The 15,807-nt window shown below is 45.1% G+C and overlaps 1 protein-coding gene across 1 annotated transcript; it reads right to left on the bottom strand.

The window, feature by feature from the left end:
- Window positions 1-1,954: 1,954 nt before the first annotated feature.
- LOC144753042 (uncharacterized) lies at window positions 1,955-4,408 on the bottom strand. The gene is given in 1 exon segment (XM_078640843.1): window positions 1,955-4,408. A coding segment is annotated over 1 exon segment (2,454 nt).
- Between the last annotated feature and the right edge of the window lie 11,399 nt (window positions 4,409-15,807).

Here is a 15,807-nt window from a genome sequence, read left to right as displayed (position 1 = left end):
CACCATTCGGAAGCTTGAAGCATGAACCATCCATAAGGTACCATCACACTTTGCAAGAGGAGTGTCCCTAAGATCTATTCTCCCTTTCGTTTCTTCTTCTGTTCTAAGAAAACAATCATGCTGTTCTGAAGCATCTAATTCCTCTACACTCGGCAACAACGTAGCTGGCTTAAGAGTGTTGCATCTTTTGATGTGCACATGGCTCGCTAACAATGTCAACTCGTAACCTGACAATCGAGCACTAGTTAAGTGCTGTGTCTTGGTTCTGTTTAACAACGTGTCCACTGCATGTGGGACCATCACAATTAACGTGTTATTCATCACTAAACCAGCAGACTGTCGAATAGAAACAGCTGCTGCCGCTGTTGCTCTTAAACAACTCGGCAATGCTTTAGCTACCGGATCCAAAGTCGACGAAAAATACGCACATGGACGCTGCTTGTCTCCAAACAACTGTGTCAACACTGACAATGCACAACCCTCTTTCTCATGGACATACAATGTAAAGGGCTTACTGTAGTCGGGGGTACCCAACACAGGAGCCGAACATAATGCTGTGCGCAATTCAGAAAAACTTTTCTGACACTCTTCAGACCATGAAAGGGGATTTGGTGTATCTTTACACGTTAATGCCACCAAGGGCTTGGCCAGCAAGGAAGAATTTGGTATCCACTGTCTACAGTACGATGTAATACCCAAGAAAGCACGCACTTCTCTCTGTGTTCTTGGCACACTCAATTTTGCTATTGCCTGAATTCTTTCTGGGGTCAGTTTCCTTCCCTCCTTCGATAAGAGATGACCTAAGTAGGTCACTTCTTGTCGACAATATTGCGATTTCAGAGAGAGACACTTTGTGATGCAACTCACACAAATGACGCAATAAAGACAACGTGGCTTCTTTACAGATTTCCTCGGTATCTGCAGCAACAAGCAAATCATCAACATACTGAATGAGGGTAGCGCCATCAGGTAAAACAATCGTATCAAGCTGTGTTTTTAGAGCTTGACTATATATTGATGGACTTTCACAGTAGCCCTGGGGAGCGCGTTTAAAGCGGAAGCTTCGACCTCCTAAACTGAAGCCAAAAATATCCCTACTCTCCTCAGCAATCGGGATGCTGAAGAAAGCATTCTTCAAGTCAATCACCGAAAACTAGGTTGCAGAAGCTGGAATCATAGTCAATAGGGCAGTAATGTCAGGAACAACTGGAAATTGTGGCACAACGATCTTATTGACCTCTCTAAGATCAATTACAAATCTGTAAACAGGTGGCTGGGAAGGGTCAGTTCGTTTTAAAACAGGCAGAACAGGACTATTGCAAACGTTGCCTCTTGTCTCTTCAATCACATCTCTTTCAATCAGATCATAAATGATCGCTAGTAAAGCTTTTTCACCTTCACTAGAAATTTTATATTGGGGAATGCGTGGCATTTTAACATTGGCTTTCAATGTTACAACATATGGTGGTATTTCCAAAAGACCCACATCATTAGGACCAGTAGCCCAAAGAATGTTAGGAAGAAACGACAATTCTGTCGGAAGTTTATCCCTTGACAAATACATTGGAGAAACCACTTTCTTACCCAGTGTAAGTTGTACTCCCGAAGGAGAACAGTACAAAGTCGCATACAATCTTTCTAACAGATCCAATCCCAACAAGTTTTCACCACAACCTGTTGTCAGAATAAGGGGTGCTTCGAATTCACAAGGACCAACAGAAAGGGACATAGGACTAGAAATCAGGTTCCTAACCGGGGCGCCAGAAAAACCTACAGAAACATTCATTTCGCCAGACAAAGGTACGCCAGGGAGTTTGGAGTGCATAATAGAACTCTTTGTAGCACCAGTATCCAACAGAAAAGGTTCTGACACACCTGATGTAATCACCTCAACGTAAGGTCCACTCTGATCTACTGGAACTGAAACAAATCCCTCTCTTTGTCTATGGCTGTCCTAGCAATCATTACCTTCCGTATGCTCATCTTCTGCATAGTAATCATCAGCATAGTACTGAGCCGTCCTACCAGACGCGTTATTCTGCTGATCAAAACTATTCATTGAATTTTGAGGCGGAAAGATGCGAGCGTTCTGGGGGAAATTTCCATGTCCTCTACCTCTAGGTGTTTGCTGAACACCTCGACCTCGTGCACCTGAAACACCATTCGCGCGCTGTAACAAAACAGGGCAGCTATACTTGAAATGACCCTCTTCCTTACAATATGAACACTGATTGGGACCTACAGGGACACGTGGTTGAGTAGACTTGACTCTTTGCGAGTTTCTCTGATACTGTTGAGGCTGCTGATAATTATTCTGATAGTTATTCTGACCACCATTATTCTGGCCACCACCACCACGTGGCGGATACGCTTGCTGTAACAGAACCTTCATTTTTAACTCTTTAGTTTTCTTCTCTGCTCTATCTTTCTCATCTTTGTCCCTATTTTCGTAGTACTGGGCAGTAGCCAATATCTGTGCTGAAGAGGAAACTGCCCAAGAACTCTCTGAATCTTTCAACTTTTTACACAACTCGGGAAGTAAATTGTGCACGAACTTATCGACGAATAACAGTTGACCACCTTCTGTACTCATATCTTGACCACTGTGGTCGACAAACGTTTCCTCACACCTGGTGAAGAAATCTGACACCGTTTCATCTTTCTTCTGCTTACACGCAGACAATTTATCCCAATTTACTCGCATGGCAGGCATTAAAGTCTTCATGTAATCAATGATCTTACCTGGAAGTTCTGCTACTAAAGGCTCAGGTTTAGCACCACCAACTTGTCGGTCATCTGCAGCAGCAATATTAGCCCCTGAGTCACCTAACTCCTGATCATGATCTGCATGACGAATCTTTCCCCATAAAGGCTGTGGAACAACATTCCCAAACAACATGTCTATATCCGCTAAATTCATCATACATGCCCCAGCAGTCTGTGACAACTCCTTGTAATACCCTGCAGGATTTTTACGGGGATCAGGCAATGTCTGCTTAAGGGCCAAAACTTCAGCTCGCTTCCATGGAACATGTATCCACACACGCTGAAAGTGTGGCAGAATAATCGGATTAGCATTCGCGTCCCCATCTCTCCAAACCGGGGGAACTTCTCTCATGGGATATTGTCTCCCCTTCTTCCTAACAGAAGAATCAGACTCAAACAACGACTTGGAAACACCTTCAGTCCTAAGCGACAACAATGTCACAACTGCTTTCTTAACATCCGAACCCACAATTGCGCCTTTTGAAAACTCAAACCGTACATGGCTCAACTCGGGCGGATTAGAGTCCAAGTCATTGTCCTCTAAATCTTCACACAGAAAAGTACACATTTTCTCAAAAACTTATCTCTGCTTCGATGCTTCCCACTGATGGAAGACATCCATAACACATTCTAAATCATATTTTCCCGGGTCAGTAACCCATTTATGTGCCAAACAATTCAACGTTTCCTTCTCCCTAGAGTCAGGCAGTTGACTACGCAACTGCTTACGCTCAGAGGTAAGGGTCGTACTCGTCGCCCCAAAGAAAGGATGTAGGAGACTACTGACAGTGCTAGCCACTCTTTGTCGAACAGAAGGAGAAGTTGATGTAAAGACAAGCGGAAAAGCAGGGTGAGCCAAGGCAGATGCAGAAGCAGTGTCAGGAGGAGTACCAGGAGTGGTAGTCGTTACAGTAGTCAAAGTTGTAGGAAGTAGAGGAAGAGCAGATGTCAAAGCCGGTGGCCCTTGAGGAGGCTGCACCGGAGGAGCAGGAGCCAGTTGAAGAGCAGCTGGTGGGTGCTGTGGAGTAGCAGGAGGCAATGCAATCACAGGTTGCGCAGCTAAAGGCTGCGGAGGTGCCGTAGCATTTTGCGCATAAGGGGGTGGCGAACTTAACAAATGTGACATTAGGGGGTCTTTTTCAAGGTCTTTTGCTGCATCTTGCTGAAGAGGCGGCAAAACTGGATAGCATTTATCTATTACCATTTTACGTTGCCTGTGCAACTGCTCACTCATCTGTTCTTCTTCGTTATCTTTGAACTGCATAGCAGCTTGCATTATCGAAATACCCCTTTCTCTCTTATTTTTCTTCGCTAATTTAATTTCCTTCTGTTTGGCTTCCTTACGCCACAGGCGGAAAGAGTCAAACATCGCCGGCCGGGCTTTCTTCTTAAAAAGTTTAACTTCAAGGTTATCTAAGATTTCCGTGTCAAAGCTACCATATTGGGGCCATTTTAAAACACCATCTTTTCTGGTGTATTTGATCCACACTTCATTATATGTGATGGGGCCTACTCCATGTTTCACATACAGTTCATAAGTTGGAGTTCCAATCGGAGGAACCGGACACGAGTCCTCCAATCGGGAATCCCTATTATTACAACCAAGACAAAACAAATTTCCAAGTCTGCTAAGACCAGACATCTTCGCTCTCTAGTCTAGCTTCAAACTTCAAAGGATTAGCGATTACGATAGTCTCGTGAATACACGAGTCCTTCGGCTTTGGTACTTGCAAGTTTCAAATCAAAGATCCCGAAGGGATACCCAAACTAAGAACCAAACTAAGGACTGGGAGACGCTCCACTTATACTTAACTGAAATATCGATGACGTCACCAGAAGACTCGTCTATCGTTTTGCTCTACCAAACATCAAGGGTCCAAATAAGGGCGATAGCCAGGGCAGCAGTCCGTCGTAGCCGTCGGGAAGCGGGGAACCTCGCAGCAAAGACTTTCGGACCATGTCGACATGCAGGGGTCGATGAAGTGGCGGCCTTCCTCCAGAATTTTCACACGAAGCTCCTCACGAACCTCTGGCTTGGACCGGTACCGTTGGTATCGCCCCACGCCCACGTTAGGCGCCAGCTGAGGTACTGGGTTTTTCAGAACCGGTACCAAACTGGTAACCCAGCGGTGTCAGGGTACACCCTAAGACCTCGAGTACTTTCCTGATTCAGACACAGAAACTCAGAGTCTTCTAGGTGAAGTCAAAGATTGAATTTATTGTCTGCAACCAAGTAACAGGCGTCCTAGAAGTACAACAACACAGTGTGTATATTCTCAGGAGACTGCTCCATCTTACAAAGCCAGGCTTCTCTTTTTATACAAAATATTAAGCTCCAGGCAAACATTCTTAGATTTACAGTAGACTATTCACATATTTTCATTACAAAGGAAAAGCAGAGTCATGATGACAAGCCCACATTTCAGTTCGTCCAGCCCACAACAAATTACCCGGCAAGGCCCAACATTTTCATCAGATATCGGTGGACCCCCAATAAAAACGGGCACCTCCTCCCTGTAAAGCAAGACATATGTAAAGAAACAGGGACAGGTGTGAGCAAGATTAGGCAGGGTGTGTGTGTGATGTAAAAGGTTTATGGCAGGCTGTGCCTTGATGCTATCTCGTTCGGCCACAGGGAAAGGAACTGGCCGGGCAGGTTCGGCCTGGGGCAATGATTCCAGCTTGCCCAGGTCACAGAAAAGTCAATTAAGGTGTACGTGTCCTTTGGAATCGAATTTGGCTGTAGTTATAAGCCTATGTGAGGGCAACTCACAAAATGGCTGCCGTACACAAAATGGAAGCCAAGGGTTCAGGACGAAAATGGCGATTTCGAGGTGAAATCGTTACTGGAATATGACGAAAATGCTTGTACATAGTGTACTAGCCATTCTCGGTCTTTTGATATAAAAATCGTCATGCTACGACAAAGTTTATTACACGAGTCCAGAATTTTCAGAACCACAATGCCTACAAAGTCCTTCACAACTCGTTCCCTTCCACCCTCAACCGCAAAGTTAAAACTTCTACCCACCAACAAGACAACTACGCTCTGGGTCCCTCCACCTGGCCCACAACCCGCATCCATAACAGAAGCGGCGGACACACCTTCTCCGACGTGGCCACCAAACTCTGGAACAAACTCCCTCTGCAACTCTGATGAACACCCACCATGCAAGAATTCAGAAAGAAACAGAAAACCTGGCTGTTCAACAGATAGCCCGCAGCAGCAGCAATCACCCCCACCCCTGCATACCCTAACGGGTGATAAGCAGGGCTATACAAATCCAATTGTATTGTAACCCTAAAGAGTCCTCCAACACTTTCTGTTCTTGTCCTGTTGAGGCTCTAATGGATGTATCATGAAGAGGTTCTGCATATGCACACAGGAGCCGATCAAAGCTTTGCATCAGTTTTTACAAAAAACGGTGCTGTTCACAACTTCTATACCACAAGCCAGAAAGTATAAGCTGCAAATAGCACAAGTGGATGCCTCTCCGGCTTTCTGAGCTGTGCCTTCTACGTCTCAAGGGCCATATCATGAACAAAGTGCCCATGTGCAAGCATGGGTTTACGCGAATTTGTGTGCACATGTGGAACCGCGTTTCTTTCAATGATATGCCTAATCTCCACTTCATGCAAACACCCTCATCGGTAATCAGCGCTGATTGGTTATATTTGCATACATTTACATAAACCCATTTTTGCGCATGCACATATTGGTCACGATAGAGCCCCACAGTCTAACTTAAAGTGTTACAAAGATAGTTTATGCACTGTTATGCACTGTTAGCAGTGTAATTTCCCGAAGTCCTGATTTTGCCTATGCCAGTGCGCAGGCAATGAACAGATTTACTGTAATGCCTCAAAAACTTTGTAGGGCTGTTATCAATGAACACGAGAGACCAAATGAAATAAATATCTGAATCAATGTTTCCCTTGGTGCACTCCAGGAATAGAGAGGCTAAAAACAAATGCATCTTTGGGGGAAAGTCTTGGAAAGAGTTCTCACTGATAGATTCGCTGCAGCAGGCAGAGTCTGGAAATGCTGTGCTTTTTCTGTGTTTTCCTTTGACAACGTTCAGATAAAATGGCCCCTGTTGAAAATTAAAAAAGTTTAGAAAACACTAGTGTTCAGTGTCTGTGTATGAGCTCTTGGAGACTCCAAATCTATTTACAGCGACAAGTATATTATTATTTCGACATACAACATAAATTACATTTACAATCTCCTTCGTGGTTAATATGATGGAGGCAGAAGAGATGGGATGCAGGTCTGCCACTCACCTATTTATAAGGTGCATATCTGAAAACAATGTGTTTGTTCTAATGTTGTACCGAGATTATACGTCATAGAAAAATTATTTAGCTTTCATTATGCATGTAACTTCCAGATACATTTTTATTTTTCTGTAAATGATCAGCACCCCTTACCTGACTGAGCGAGAACTGTTGTCATTGTAGGAGGATGACATTATGGGATATATGTACAAGGAAGTGGCAGAGCAGGTCGTTAGCCTCTTTGCTTAACGAAACGCTCTGCCACTTCTGAAACGTAAGGCTGCACCATATTTACAAGAATGGGGTGCAGCCTTGTGTTTCCCCCTGCGTTGGCGCTAAGTTTAGCAACTTAGCGCCAATGCAGGCACAGCAAGGGTGTCTGCGTGCACTGGAGGATTGTTAATGTGTACGATGGTGTCCCTTCCTGCACATAAACAATCCTAGAAATGCCATTCCTTCACTTTCGTGTGTGCTGCATCATGCAGCACACATGAAAGTGACAAAATTGCGTTTTTTTTAAAGGTTTGTTTATGTGCAGAAAGGGACACCTTCCTGCGCATAAACAAACCGTGGCATTTTACTTTTTCCATGTCTGCTGCACAAGGCAGCACACATGGAAAAAGCAAAAACAAGGAGAAATAATGCATTTCTCCTCGTTTCGCCAACTTAAGACCAGGGTTTTCTTGGTGCTGCCTCATATGTACGCCACCCTTGTACATAGAGGGCAGCATCAAAATACAATGCGTGTTGCCGTGGAATGCCCACCACAATACCCACTGCACGCCCCTTTCACGCTACCATAGTGTGAAAGGATGTCTTATGTACAAGGCAGGGTTAAGTGACATTAAGTGGCTTAACGCTGTCTTGTACATAAGGCGCAGCCGCTATCGCCCCCACAACGTACCTAAAAATGATGTTGTGGTGGTAATAGGGGCTTGTACATATGCCCTTTTGTTGTTTACTAATGGCCCTGGGACCAATCTTGAAGAGAAATAGTGATACATGGTGGATCTCAGGCATCCAAATTAAGTGGGAGAAGTCCGAGATGTCCTCTCTTAAAGATGGGACTGGGATAGAAAATTGGCCCTGGCTCCAAAATAAAAGTGGCCCTCATTATGAATTAGATAGGCAAAAATGTGTCCGATGTTGGAATGTTGGGGCAGTTTTAAAACTTGTAAAGACACACTGTTTAAGTGTTTTGCATGGTATGGAAGAATGCATGGATTTGAGCTTCCTGCATGCAATGTTTGCTTTAATAGCAGGAAAATCAGCAGTAACATCACTAAATCTTTAAAAAAAAAATTTATTTTTCAACTTCTATGCATGCTGCATAAGTAGCACACAAAGAAGTTACACAATGCCATTTAAAGATTGTTTATGTGCAGGAAGGGACACCTGAAAATGTAACAGGAGCTGTAGCAAAGCCATGCCACTAGCCATGCACCCTTGTTAGGATGGCTTGTCCCTCTCTCTCAGATGTTCTCCAGGAAAAAAGCTAGAAAAATGTTTCTAAGCACCAGCTTTTTAAATTTGGCTAGGATGAATACACTCTGTTACCAGCCAACGGTTCCAGGACCTCAGGAACAGGACTTGGGGGTCCGGACTCACTCCAAAAAAAGCTACTGTGCAGTCTAGGGCAGGTCCATTTGTAACTGGCCAGCTAGGCTCTTTCTGGAAAGGGGGCTTCTTACAGCATTTGTGTCAACGTAGCATAACAGGAGGTCAGCCAACTGACATTTTGAGTCCATTTTGTAGTCCTGGGTTCAAGTGGGAGGAGGTCCAGCCCTTAAAGTTCTCCTCGCAGGCCTCAAAAGTGGGTTCAGGATTTCTTATGTCTTCCACAGGGCAGTAGTGATCAGACGAGGGTCCCAGGGGTGCTCCACCAACTGGCATTAGCCTGCTGGTGTGGGTGACTCCTCGCCCTTCCCTAACAATAAATCAAATGTTCCCGGAGCAAACCTACCTAGCTTTGCAACAGGTTCTGTGTGCTCTACTACAAACAATCCCACAGTTCCACTCCGTACCTAGAACAGAGATGGCAGAACCTTTCTTGCTTTGTGCAAAAGTCCTATACCTACCCTAGAGTGTGGCCTGGAAAATAAGCAACCCCTCCTCTATTGTAACTCAAAACAGGATCTGCAGGTAGCTCCTATCCCACTAGGATTGGTGCATGGCTGGTTAACAGGACAAAAGAGGTGTTATGCCCTGGTGTTAATATATCTACCTGTGAGAGGGTAGGCCTCTTTGAAGATAACTACATTCTTAGGAACTGCCCAGATGGTCATGCGGTCAGGGGAACAGGAGACATTCCCACACCCAAGGCCTTTGTCTCAGCTCTGGGAGCAAGTTCACACTCCATCAAGTAGCTATTATTCAGCTCCTGGGTACCAGTTGGTAGCTCATGCAAATTGGCTTCCAGAGGCTTTATGCAGACAAAAGATGATTTTCTAAAAGTAATTTTAGTTAAATATGTAATTCAAATCCTACTTTACCATTGATTTGGATTACTAATAAATATTTGAAAAAGCCCAAGAATTAACTTTCTGTCTGGTTCCTCAGCACAGATAACATTATTTAATTTTAATAATACCTTATTACCTAATGGGGTTCTGAAGCAGTTTGACAACTCTCACATATTTAGGGTCTCTTAATGCAAAAAGCCAGAAGAGAATATGTACAAAAATATTCAAGAAGCAAAGTTATGGAGTCATGATCAGTCAGCGGTTCTCTTCTGCAACATACCGAAGTTTGGTTTATAATAGCCAAAAGCTTGGGTAGGGCACTAACAAAACTCTTATCCCAGTAGATGAAGACACTTGGCTTTCCTATTTTTGCATTTTGTATGCATCTACTTCTTATGACTTTTCCGATTTGAGAAGCTTTCTTAATAATAGAGGCCCCAGGTCCCTCGAACCTACCGTTGATGAAATTTCACGTGTTATGTTAGAATTAAATAATAGTCATGCACAGGGACCGGATAATGTAGACGATTAGCTGGTTAAAGTTGACCCCTATTCATAGGTGGGTATCCTACAGCCACTCTTCGACTTTTGTTTAAAGACAGACACAGTCCCTAAGTCTTGGCATGGTAGTAATATCATTCCTTTTTGTGAAAAAAGTGGATCGTAACCTTCCAGAAAATTATCTTCCAATTCCACTTTTAGGCATCACTGGGAATATTTTGGTCAAATTTTAATTATATCATTTAGATACTTGGTGGGAGCAGCAAAGGTATTGCCCACTGAACAGTTCAGCTTCCAGAAAGCTCGCCCTACAATTGACAAAATCTAATTCTTCTGTTTGATTTGGAGTGGCGACTCCTCCGCTAAGAGAGAGGAGCGTCACCCCACTGCTCAAAAATAAAAATAAAATGATAACTATAGTTATTATCATTTTGTTTTTCCTGTTAAAGCCTGTGGCATGGGAGGGCTGGCCATAGCAGGGATAAAAAGTGGTTTGCACTGCTTAAGTGCGCATGACTACTTGGCTGGCCCTGGAACTGGGCGTGCATGCAGACTGGTGGGCACACCATATCCCCCCTGCAGGCATCCCCATGGCATGAGGCACCAGTTTCCTCACCGGCAGCTTTTTAATGGCGTGAACACCGCCATGAGACCACTGGCAGTGAGGGAATTTGTAATATGCTTGGTGGGACTGCAGCACCCCTGCCAAGCATACTGCTGCCGCATACCACCGCAACACCACCAGTGAGTGCAGTTCCACCAGTGAACGCAGTTCCCTGGCAGTTGTGGTGGTGCCATGGAGGTCCTATGGCCGTAGTTGTAATACGGTGGTCCGACCACTGTTGCAGCAGTACCTGACCACCACTGCACCCTCACCACAGGTTCGGCGGTCTGATACCATGCTGAGCTCGTAATTAGGCCCTAAGTAATTTGCCCAGGATCACAGGATGTTAAGCATCCCTGTTGAGACTCGAACCCGGTTCCCCAGCTTCAAGGTTTGACACTCTAGCCATTAGGCCACATCCTCTCAGTGGCGGGCGGGGACCCTCAAAACTGGAAAGGCACTAGGGGACCGAGAGACAAACCCAGTGGGGGGCAAAAAGATTTTTTTATGTACTTACCTTCCGCAAATCTGGAGGGGGCCTTGCTGTTATCTTGAAAACTCATCTTAATCTGAGTATTAAAAAAATACCTAACCTTGGGCTTATTGAAGCCATGTACTTCACGATCATGGATTCTGCCATCATTATTTTTGCCGGCATCCTGGTCTACAACCCCCCTACAGCCACTACTCCATCTCTTAACACTCTACTGCACTCTATTGCGGATCTCTCTCTCAAACACTCTTATTTTACGGTGCTGTGAGACTTTAATTTACATGTCGATAACCCCTCCTGTGCACAAGCATCCTTTCTTCTCGAAACCCTACAAGGATTAACTCTGTCCCAATTAATTAAGGGCCCCACCCACAAAGCGGGACATACCCCTGATCTTATTTTCACGAATCACCCCGGCATAACCTCCCTTCCTTCTTTACCCCTCACATGGTCAGATCACTTTCTTCTCCCTTTTGAAATCACTATCCCTTCCCTGCCCCTACCTTCCTCGATCAACAGGGATAAGGGTCGTAAATGGTCCAAAGTTGCCTGCGATACCATTGACCCTTGTTTTCTCTATCAGTTTAATTCAACGGTAGATCTTAATGAGGAAGTTGTGAAATATAACTCTGCCCTTACCTCTGCACTAGATACCATTTCCCCTCTAGTTCCTATTACTTCCTCTAGATCTTGCCCGTCTGCTCCTTGGTTTTCCCCCTTGTTGCGAGAGGAAAAGAGTAAGTGCAAACAGCTGGAACGTAAATGGCGCCAGTCTTATGATTCTACTACCAAATCAGCCTATAAGATGGCCTTGAATAAATTTCAAAAGCTTAAACGTTCCACGATGAGAGCTTACTTCTCACAAATTATTAAACTGGCAGAGAATTCTTCAAAAACTCTCTTCACAATTGTGAAAGATTTTGTGAATCCACCTGCCTTGAAGTCCCAGAGCACTCCTACTCAAGCCCTTTGTAATGGACTTTCTGATTTCTTTCAGGAAAAAATTATTAAACTACCTTCCTCCTTTGATTCCGCACCTTCTAGTCCCTGGTTAGAAGAGTCACAACCCCAGCAATGCTCATTTAGTTTATTTGATGAGCTCACGCAAGACACAGCCATGAAACATCTAAACCAGGTTAAGTCAGGGTCACCATTAGACGCTGTCCCGGCCACAGTGATGGCTAATCTCGCCCCGGTCTTAATCAACCCTCTCCTCTCCATTTGGAACTCTTCCTTGGCCCTTGGTCAGTTCCCGTCAGTTTGGAAACAAGCTAGACTGCTCCCCATTTTAAAGAAACCAGATGCGGATCCCTCCCAACTCAGTAATTATCGCCCTATATCTCTTCTGCCTAAACCTGCCAAGATCCTAGAGAAAGTGGTCCAGAAACAACTGGCCCTGTACCTAGAATCTAACCAGCTGCTGCACGATTCCCAGTCCGGATTTAGAACCGGATACAGCACTGAGACTGCGCTGCTGGAGGTATCGGAGACAATCCGGGAATCAGTGGACAGGGGCGAGGAGGCCATGTTGGTCCTCCTCGACCTGTCCGCTGCATTCGATACTGTGTCACACGACATACTTGCGACTCGCCTACAGCAGTTGGGGATTGGGGGCACGGCCCTGGCATGGATTAAATCTTTCCTCTCAGGGAGATCTCAAAGGGTACTTCTTCGTCCCTTTGAATCAGAGGATAAACCCCTTCTGTGCAGTGTGCCCCAGGGCTCGGCCTTGAGCCCTCTTTTGTTTAACGTGTACCTAGGCCCACTTGCCAGGGTAGTTGAGTCCTGGGGGGTCAGGGTGGTCTCTTACGCTGATGATACTCAGCTTGTTTTCTCCTTTAGAGACCACTCTGACTCCCATTTTTCCAACTTTCGCAACTGCCTTAGCAACATCTGTGCATGGATGGCTTCTAATCATTTGGCCCTGAACACGGACAAAACGGAGGAGCTTTTTTTTAGCCAGAAATCAGCCCCCCCCCGCCACCTTGTGGTGGCCTACTGTCCTGAATCCCCCTCCCAGTCCTGTACAGTCAGCCCGCAATCTCGGCTTCCTTTTTGACAACGCTATGTCCTGCAAAGCTCAGGACAACAGAGTTACCGCGGCCTGCTTTGGAAAGCTGCGCATGATTAGGAAGATCTTTCCCTATCTCCCCCAGTCGTCCCGCAAAACGATTGTCCATGCTCTCATTACGGCACACTTGGACTATGCCAATAGCTTGTACGCTGGTGCCGCCCTATATCTCATTGACCGATTGCAAATTGTTCAGAATGCGGCAGCCAGACTTATTGGAAACATCCCTATCCGCAATTCGGTCACAGCATACCGGAAAGACCTACATTGGCTCCCCATCGCCCGGCGCATTCAATTTAAAATCTTGGTCCTTCCCTTTCGGGCGATTCATGGAATTGGCCCGGCTTACCTGAGTAAAAGACTCAAATTATCCGTATCAGTAAGACATCTGAGATCTAACAGCCTCCGCCTATTGGTGGCTCCCAGATTTAGGCTCGCCAGGAGTGGCGGCAGAACGTTCGGAGTGACTGCGGCCAAGTACTGGAACAGCCTTCCTCTGGACCTCAGGTTCATTGAGTCAGAGCAAGTCTTCCGACGTAAACTAAAAACGTGTCTGTTTACCAAACTCTGATTAGGCGAGCAGGGCGCCCTCTGTAGCTTCAGGCTAGGATGGACGTGAACCCGGCAGCCCCCCTCCCGTGATTAACTTGTACTCTTAGCGCCGGGACACCCCCGTCGGGGGTAGCTGCGCGCTCTATAAGCTTCTTAAATAAATAAATAAATAAATACCTTGCACTGCAAATCCCAATGTTGCTCTCATGCTGAAGATGAACAGCATGACAACAGTAGCAGGATTGGCTGGAGCGTGCTGCTACGAAGCTCCAGCGGGCACAAGAGACCTGTGTCTGCTCTCCACCCAGCTATCTGAGACAGTTAGGTGGAGAGTTTTACACTGCGCATGTCAGGCTGGTCATCGCAAGACGGTTGGCCAAAATGACTTGCGCAGTGTAAACTGGTGGAGTGAGCACCACTCCCCTGCTGCCAGTTAGCACAATGGCCAGCCCGCAAACACTCCTCGGACTGGGTGCATTGAAAAATAAAATGATAATTCATTTTATTACCGTTTTATTTTTCAATTTTGCTGCATTGGCAGCAGGGGGGGTGACGCTTCTCTGCCCTAATGGGGGGGGGGTGCCGCTGCTGCATCCTCTGCCCATTATGCTAAGTCCTACTTTACCGCACCCTCAGTGGTGGCTCGCAGAGGGAATGCTGCGAGAGGTGGTGCGGGGTGGGGGAGGGGCAGGGGCAGGGTGGGGGGTAGTGGACTCGGACATACGACGGACAGGAGTAAAGTAAGTCATTAAATAAATAAAACTATTTACCTTGTGCTCACTGCATCGCCAACTCCCTCTGAGAGCCACCACAGCTCACCCTACTCCTAATTCACAGTTCCCCTCTTAAAAGTGGTGCACATTGATTTACTTCTTTTTTGCTTTATATTTTATCGGGTTATCTAGATTAGTGACTTATCCTACCTTCTAGCAGGACATGGAATGGTTCGAAAATCATGGGAAGGAAATGTAAGCCTTTAATGGGTCTTTCCTCATATGTCAGGAATGAGTTAGGGAAGAGAAGGATTCAACAAAATAAGATTACTCATAAGCAATCTGAGTATTTGTTTGCCTAAGTACAGGAGTGGTGAAAGGGATTTAAAATTTCAAGACAAAATAACTTTTATCCAGTTGGAGTGCTGCCCATCCAGCTGAAGAAGGCCTTTTTCTGTTGCTTTGCTTCATTTTGGCATTACCACAGGGTCATGGTATGAGGTTGCAGCCATGCACTGGCTATGCTCTGCTTAAAATCACAAGCTATATTAACAATTCTTGAATATCTTTTCTTAGCCCATATGCAAGGCCTTATGTAATCACTTGTTTGCAAACCAGAAGACGTAGCATTAATGCGCACAAAGATGCTGAAACCAGCATACACCTTTCCACACTTTCATTTTCATGGCTTGAATTAATGTATGTACATTATGAACAGGGGAATGTTTTAATTCCGAAGCCGAAGGATAATATTGTGAATGCAAATGAGCCCTTATTTCCTTGACGGATATGAAAATATTGCAGTTGTCCAAAGTGGTAACATCTTACCGACTTCGCACCGGTAATGAGGACCAGGTATTTACATATGTACCTCTGCGCCTCACTAAAAGGCATTTTCTGAGGAACGAAGGCATGGCTCCCCATAATTTATAGGAGCACAAATGCTTAAAAGTAACCCAAGGGGATGTGGTTATATGCCAATTTCGCAGAGAAACCATGCGAATGTTTGTGAGGGCATCAAACAGTTTGACGAACTGAAACAAGGTGAAAAGAAAAAGAAGTCTTTTGTGCACCTACATTTAAGCTAGATTCATCATTGTTAAATCGGCTCGCAAAGGGCTAGATTCTCAGAATCTGGCCCTTTGCGAGTGCAATTTTTGCATTTGGGATTCATCATCCCAAATGCAAAAATCGGTAATTGCGAAATCGCATATTTGCGAGGAATTGCATTTAAGGAATCTCTATTTGACATTCCTTAAATGCAATTCATTAACCATTTTTAATTTGCGAATTCGCAATTTTTGGCCGCTATTTACCACGAATTGTAACTTTGTGGTAAATAGCGAAAACTTAGAAAAATGCACTTC

Source organism: Lissotriton helveticus, chromosome 5_1 (genome assembly GCF_964261635.1).
Source record: "Lissotriton helveticus chromosome 5_1, aLisHel1.1, whole genome shotgun sequence".
In the NCBI taxonomy this organism is placed as follows: Eukaryota; Metazoa; Chordata; class Amphibia; order Caudata; family Salamandridae; genus Lissotriton; species Lissotriton helveticus.
This window is presented reverse-complemented; position numbering and strand designations above follow the sequence as displayed.